The sequence below is a fragment of the Tachypleus tridentatus genome, chromosome 6 (assembly GCF_004210375.1).
Source record: "Tachypleus tridentatus isolate NWPU-2018 chromosome 6, ASM421037v1, whole genome shotgun sequence".
Taxonomy (NCBI): domain Eukaryota; kingdom Metazoa; phylum Arthropoda; class Merostomata; order Xiphosura; family Limulidae; genus Tachypleus; species Tachypleus tridentatus.
In genome coordinates, this window is record NC_134830.1 from 56,848,474 (window position 1) to 56,856,506 (window position 8,033).

Here is an 8,033-nt window from a genome sequence, read left to right on the forward strand (position 1 = left end):
TGGAACTAGAGTATGAAAACCGCGTTAACAGCAAATTATTGTTTTGTTTTTTTTTAGTTTTTGCATTCAATAGGCTAATACGATGATTCATTTACTGTTATAACAAGAAAAAGCTACTGGAATAAGAAATATCATAATTTCATAGAATAATGATTTTTAAAATTCAGCAATTGTTTTTTATGTTAAAGATTGATCTTTTATCTATCTATTGAAAACGATTAAAATGGAATCTGCAGTGTGACGTCATGCATAATCACTGGATCCCCTATAAAACCATGTGATCAATATTAGATGATTCTCTCTTTTGAGTGGAAGAAGTGCTTGTGAGGTTTGTGTGGTATACGGTTTTTCTAAATAAATCGAATTTTTAAAAGATAGTCATCGATAATATCATTTTCTTGTAACAGTATTAAATATTTCTAGGTTAATTTTAAAGCTTGTTTTGTTTTTTGTTGTAAACTTTACGGCGCTATACTGACGTATTGTTATTGTCGGGAAACAGGTGGAGAAAGTAGAAGGCAGGGGAAGTGCAATTATTGTCACTGTTGTAAACATTTAAATTGTAAAAAATGATTAGAGAAAAATGTTGAATATTGGGATATGTTTTATAAAACGTCGAAAGTCTTTATAAAATGATTTTTGTTTTAGAATGCACAATGCTGCTACTTACATTTACTCTTAGTCTAAGAATGTTGTGAACCGGTCAGTATCAAAAAATTATACTTCGTCAGCCATGTTCAGTAGTCGTGTAATCTTGCGAATATGCGGTTTTAGTTGTAGTATTTCCTATTTATTCTGTTTTCATTTATGAACGATAAATGAGTTTGGGATATTAATAATCTTTGCTTAGTAATACTACTGATATTACTCCTAGTGGTGCTGTATAATGCAAATAAATTTACTAAGACGTTACTGTTAAAGACCGAGTGTAGTAATTAATAAATCGTAATTTTGTCAAACAAATGGAATTGGACGTACTTTAAATACTAACTCCTGTTTTTCTGGAATGTAAATTAATTTTAAACTACTCCTTAGCAAGCCATAGACGTTAATTTTTTTTAAAAAAACATGTTTCAAATAAGATTTTTCAATTTGACTATCATTATCATAAATTTTTCTAGTTCGCCAGAACATTTCTAAAAGAATTACTTTTATGAACGACTTTAACGTTAGTGGGATTAATGTGCAGTGGAAGTTTTTGACAGTTTGACTAATAATGGAAGTTAACCTTTTTCTTTTCTTGTCTTGTCTTTATAGCTGTTCTTAGTCCACAATGGGCAAAGAAAAACTTCATATTAACATAGTTGTCATTGGACATGTAGACTCTGGCAAGTCGACTACCACTGGTCACCTTATCTACAAATGTGGTGGTATTGATAAGAGAACTATTGAAAAATTTGAGAAGGAAGCAGCTGAGGTACTTCTAATTTTATTCCTAGCCTACATCATTCTTTATTGACTTTGCTTACATGCTTTAGTGTTAAAACATTTTGTCTTTGTTGCACTGGTGTATCCAGGGGAAGCACACCCCCTCCCTTTGGCTTGTATATTTATTTTCCACAGCTTTTCCATGCAATTCCTGATCTTGCTATGTACATTTTTGGTTTATTTTCATTAACTTCAACTTGTATCTATCTCACTCAAAATCTTACTCGTAGTGTGCAAATATGAATGTTAAGATTTACCTCCCCATCCCACCCTCCTTTTCAGTTTCCTGCATATGGCAGTGGTAGGGTGGTGTTTTCTGTAACAAAAAAAAAAAATCCTTTAAATCAATTCAGTAAATAAAAATTACCTTTTGCATAATGAAAATTTGAATAAATTGTTTCCTTAATGTAGCTGCTAAAATGTATTAGGCTTTTTGGTATTTCTAGGGATGAGATTACCTTCCAGAAACATATGCTAAAACATATTAAAGTAGAATGCTTGTATGTGGTTATGTTAGTGACTATTCTTGCTGATTTTACTCTAAGTGCAAAGTAAATAGTTTAGGATGTAAACTTGCTAACATTGCATTTTCTATTTTTTGAAAGTAAATAACTTGTGACAACTTTTTCAGTTGAAATATTAAAGATCAAGTTTAGGGTTGCTTTTAACCCTAAACTTCTGTAAATTTTACTTTGTAGCAGGACTGTTGTTTAAAAAAAAAAAAAAAAAAAAAAAAAAATCTGAGTTTTCTTAATTCAAGTTTTATTAGTTGGTCACTTGTGTCTGAATATCTAACTTTATGGGCCATTGTTGGATGAGTAGGTTAACTTAGCTAAATAAGTGTTCTTACCCAACTTAATAGTACTTATTTTGTACTTGCATCTTTTTAATCTTAAGTACTTGTTATAATCTTACAAACTATTTAAATTTTTAACTATAATCTAGTATTTGCCACAATTGCACAATTTATTTTTATTCAGCAAGGTTTTAGTACAGTGTGTTTGTGCACATGCTTTAGTAATTAAGTGGTTCAGTGCATTATTTCAAATGTAAATATTTTTCAATACTTTCCTTCCTCAATAAGTGCAACACTAATCCTGAATTCCATGTTAGTAGAACTGGGAAAGGTGAAACAAGATTCACTGAACATAGAAAAATCAACCATTACATTTTAAAATAAATCGCAGGATATTAAATGTGCAAACTTTTAAACAAATCAAATAGCAAAGCTTAGTTTCACAGCATATCCCTGCTCTATACACCTTTTTAAGTTCTTAAGCAACTACCACTTGTTACTGTGATATTCCTGTATTTGGGTAAGCCAGTTATATCTTAATCATGTAAATGTTGTATAATTGTTCTGTTGAATTTGCATTAATGTTTGTTACATTTCTTAGCAGTCTCAACTTGTAATAAGCAGTTGGTATAAATTACATCATAAACCTTAAACTAAACTTTCAACATTTGTCAGGAAGCTCTGTAAAATACATTTTAGTGTTTTTGTTTTTAATGCATTAAAATCTAAAGGGTCAGATGGACTGAGTAAATTTGTAGTGTACAAGTATAACATTTTTTTTTCATCTGATTTTGTGATGTAGCTTGGCAAGGGATCCTTTAAGTACGCTTGGGTCTTGGACAAACTGAAAGCCGAGCGTGAACGTGGTATAACCATTGATATAACCCTATGGAAATTTGAAACTCCAAAGTACTACATTACTGTTATTGATGCTCCAGGACATCGTGATTTTATCAAGAACATGATAACTGGGACATCCCAGGTTGGTGTACATTTTTCTTAAACCTTTTGTTTTTATGTACAGAAAGGAATGTAATGACAACTTGATATGCATTTTGATTACTTAATTATTGCACACTTAATGAGTTTTCTTGTTTTGTGTTAATTTTCAAAGGCTGACTGTGCTGTGTTAATTGTGGCTGCTGGGACTGGTGAGTTTGAAGCTGGCATCTCAAAAAATGGACAAACCAGAGAGCATGCCCTACTGGCATATACGCTAGGTGTGAAGCAGATGATTGTTGGAGTTAACAAGATGGACACCACAGAACCTCCCTATAGTGAGGTGTGTTTTAAGACTAATTGTGAATGTGTTCACATTTAAATAAAGTAAAAACTGTATATGGATAGACCTATATTTGGTCTTAAAGCATATAAAAGGGGTTTTGCATCTAAAGATTGTAGGCAGGGGGCAGAACTTAAATTTAAATCCATGCTTGCATACATGGATGTGTATGTGCAGAGGTGTTAAGTACTTCAATTGGACTGCTTCTGAAGAAAGTGAAAACATTTTTGTCAATATTACTAGCTAGTTTCTGCTTTAAAAAGTATGTTTAATTTCTCCTTAGTTATGAAACTTATTCAAAGTAAATTAAAAATGTGCCTTTATTTAGTTAACTATATATGTAGCAAACATTTACTTCTTTTTCTGTAAATTGATGTGGTTACCTCTTGAATAAATATATATGACTTAAGTTATGAAAGTAACTTCAGATGTTGGATAGTTTTCCAATGAGACATCTTATTTCCCATAAATAACTTTGAAATTTATTAAAGTTATTTGGCTACTTTGTCATCATTTAATATACATACTAAGCCTAACTAAACTTAACTGAAGTCTTCTAGAAAAATCAGATGTATTAGTTAAATATGCATATTCATTACAAATGAATTCATAGATCTGTATTTTGTTTTGCAAGTGTTTCCAACCTTGCACTGGAATCCTGTGTACTGGCAGTTAGTATATTGATAGACAAGACTAAATCTTATATTGAATAGTCTTCTAGCTTTTCAGGCCCTTTAGAAGGCTTTCTACCATCCTTTTTCTTCCTAATTCCCAACTTTGACTTAATTCAAATTATGATTTCCCCCCCCCCCCCTAATGGAAGTTAAGTCTGACTAGCATAGGACTTAAACGTCTTTGATCTATTTCAATAGAAACGTTTTGAAGAAATCCGGAAGGAAGTTAGTGCCTACATAAAGAAAATAGGCTATAATCCTGCAGGTGTTGCTTTTGTTCCAATCTCTGGATGGAATGGTGACAATATGCTAGAGCCAAGCCCCCATACTACATGGTTTAAGGGTTTTAAAATTGAACGCAAGGGTCAATCACAAGAAGGAAAAACTCTCCTGAGTGCTCTGGATTGTATTGAGCCACCTTCTCGTCCTACTGATAAGCCTCTCCGCCTTCCTCTCCAGGATGTGTACAAAATTGGTGGTAAGTTTGGCTTATTTAAGTATTGCAGTTCCTTTTTTCATGTACTAACTTTCTCAGGCTGAATTACTATAACCCATTTTTATGGAATTGGGTATGACTGTTATATTGATTATTTGTACTTTTATAAAGGATGGAATATATCCTTCATTTTTGTATTGTGTACACTTAAGTTCATTTTTTCTTAGGTATTGGGACTGTTCCAGTAGGTAGAGTTGAAACTGGTGTTATGAAGCCTGGCATGGTGGTTACTTTTGCCCCTGTCATGCTTACAACTGAAGTTAAGTCTGTAGAAATGCATCATGAAGCCCTCACTGAGGCTCTTCCAGGTGATAATGTTGGCTTCAATGTTAAGAATGTTTCGGTTAAGGAATTGCGTCGTGGATATGTGGCTGGAGATAGTAAAAATGACCCTCCTAATGCAACGGCTGATTTTACTGCTCAGGTGATTATCCTGAACCACCCTGGCCAAATCACCAATGGATATGCACCAGTTCTGGATTGCCACACAGCTCACATTGCTTGCAAATTCAAGGAAATTAAGGAAAAGTGTGACAGACGAACTGGAAAGAAGATTGAAGGTGGGGTTTGCAACTGTTGTAATGGTGCATTGTAATCTTTCTACAACAGAATGTAACAAGTGTAACTAGTTGGTCATTTTCAATACCCATTGGTGTAATTTGTCTAGTTTAACCTCCATGTACTCTTTTCCAAGAACCGTTATGCATAACTTTCCACACAAAGTTAACTACAGATATCCTATTTGTAGATATGTCTTGGGTAATGCTTATCAGGTATTACTACCTGAACAGAAAATCCTCTCTTCTGTGGTACCTGAAGGGCATTGCCCCAACATTGGCAGCAGTATAAATTTGTATTTAATTCATTTTCTCTTGGTAGTTTGACCTAAAATGTACTCTTATTTTAAATACCAGGTTTAACTTTCTCCTTACGAGGATAGTTTGATTTAAAGTTCATATTTAGTACTAGGAAAACAAATGTTTACAAAAAATTTTGTAAACATCTGTAATAGCACTAGTCCTCTTTTGTATGGATCAAATACTTCAATTAACTTTTCTTCTGCAGGCTCAATATTTCACTAATTTCTCTCTAGATAATCCAAAGTTTATAAAATCTGGTGATGCTGCAATCATTGAGCTGGTTCCATCTAAGCCTATGTGTGTGGAGACCTTCACCAACTATCCTCCACTTGGTCGTTTTGCTGTTCGTGACATGAGACAGACTGTAGCTGTTGGTGTGATAAAGGGAAAGAACAATAAAGATGTATCTAGTAAAGTAACCAAAGCTGCAGAAAAGGCTTCTAAAAAGAAATAACTAGCAATTGTGAATGTACTACTAATTAATGGCAAGGATACAGAACTGTTTACAGAAGATAACATAACTACTGGAATTGGTCTTTATTTAAGCTGCTACAAGGAGTGTAAAAAGTACTTAAGTTTTGTCTGTAAGATCAGAATATATTTGTTTCGTGTTATTTTGTTATTTTTGCATGTTTGGTTGCTTTGCCATAAGTTTCATCGAAAAGAATTTAGGAGAAAAAAAAATTATGGATAATCTTGTATTGATATTGTAAATCACTGGTGTAAAATTTGTGTTTAAATAAAGTCAATTTAACCTATGCTTAAACTTTGTTAAATATATTCTGAAGAACTACTGCACCTTGGTGTTTAAGTACTAGATATACATTTTATCTAATGTTAGATAAATGGTAATGCTTAAGTGTAAATGCAGTTTCTTTCTGATAAATATCCAAAGTTCAATTTGGAAACTTAACACCGATTAGAATTTTTAAACAAACTTCAGACTCTTAAACAAAAATACTTACTGTGTGGATCTTTGTCACTAACTTGTATACACGATGTGTTTAAGCAGTTCTAACATTCCATTCATAAACAGGAGATTCCAATTAACTTAAGCAAAACAATTTAAATCCCAAATATTATCTTTAGATACTTCTTAAAAGAATGCAAAAGTTTGAGTTTTGTTTTTAAGTTGGTTCTTAATTCTAATGTTGGCACTGTTATAGAAGATAGTCAGTTTATCACTTAACCTAAATGTCTTCCTGAGATTTATGCTTAAACTTCCCCTAGTTTAAAGCAGTTTAGACTTTTTCTTTTATAGTGAGTAATTGCTGATCTGCTGAACAAGTTTAAAATAAACATGCATTGTGTACAAATATTGAAGTAGGAATATATAACAATGTTAGTCTTTCAAGTAAGATGTACCTAATGAGTCTAACCTTCACCATATAAAATTGAATTTCAGTTTTTTGCATTTTCATAAGCTTAAGATCTTAGTTTGTCCCAGTTGAGTTTGATACACTTGTATTTAAGGAAGTAAATTTTCTTTTAACCCTCTATTAGCAGCAATGTTGCAGGTAACAGCATTTAATTGCTGGCTACCATTTAATGGTTAAAGGTCTAAAAATTACCATTAAAGTGGTTTTGCCATCATATACTTGTCTTGAGCCACTAAATGTAAATGGCTGAGATGAATTATTACTTCAAACTTAAGTCCTTTACCTCTGGTGCACTCACTAGATCATAGATTCCTTAAAAGTTTGGATAACTTTGCAATAGATCACTTACATGCTTCCTTATTCACCAAATGTGATCTTAACTCACCAGTAACTTAACACTTGCAAAAATCTATGCACTGTTTTGTGTTCAGTATTTGATCATGCTCTGCAAAAAAAAAAAATTGTACTTGACACTTGTGTAGTTATTAGCACTAAATTGTAATATCCACCATATTTTATAGGCTTTGCATAATCCATATAAAATATTAATGTTCCAATTCTCACTCAATCTGATCACAAACCCCTAATCATTGCATCTGAGAATTTAAATGTCTGGACTGAACAACATGAATATCAGATTAATTATAAAATTATTTAACATATGCAAGTTGAATGATACTTATTGAAATTATCATGCCCATACCCAGGTGACCTCATTTTAAGGTAGAAGTCCTCAACCATATTGCATACTATTATAACCTAAGAATTGTAAGTCCTTACCACTAACTTTTGTGCCTTTTGGATTGTTGCCCAATAAGATACTGTACTGTATTAACCATAGTTTGCATGATTTGTTGGAAGGTTTTCTTTATGGTTTGGTTTGTCCTGTGTTTTATGTCCTTTAAGTACAAAGGATATCCCACTTTTGAAAATTTTAGTTCCTTGGCTTAACTTAGCTTAAATGTCATCCAGATGATTAAAAAAAAAAAAACCAAAAAAAGCCTTGACGAACACTTCAGATAACCTTTCTTTAGGGATAAACAGTATCACTAAAAAAAACTCCTTTTGAAAGTTCTGGGGTTACAAAATTTTGGGACTTCTTGGACCTACGTAATTTT

General features: G+C 32.4%; 1 protein-coding gene across 2 annotated transcripts; it reads left to right on the plus strand.

The window, feature by feature from the left end:
- The first annotated feature begins 200 nt into the window (after window positions 1-200).
- On the plus strand, window positions 201-6,296 carry LOC143252579 (elongation factor 1-alpha-like). Of its 2 annotated transcripts, none has more exons than XM_076504923.1 (7): window positions 201-328; window positions 1,258-1,417; window positions 3,027-3,206; window positions 3,339-3,506; window positions 4,379-4,658; window positions 4,844-5,236; window positions 5,770-6,296. In XM_076504923.1, the coding sequence occupies exons 2-7, from the start codon at window positions 1,274-1,276 to the stop codon at window positions 5,988-5,990; spliced, it is 1,386 nt and encodes a 461-aa protein (XP_076361038.1). In that variant the 5' UTR covers window positions 201-328; window positions 1,258-1,273; the 3' UTR covers window positions 5,991-6,296. The 2 variants fall into 2 exon arrangements, with proteins under 2 accessions (XP_076361038.1, XP_076361040.1); XM_076504925.1 differs by lacking the exon at window positions 201-328 and adding an exon at window positions 499-702.
- The last annotated feature ends 1,737 nt before the right edge of the window (window positions 6,297-8,033 follow it).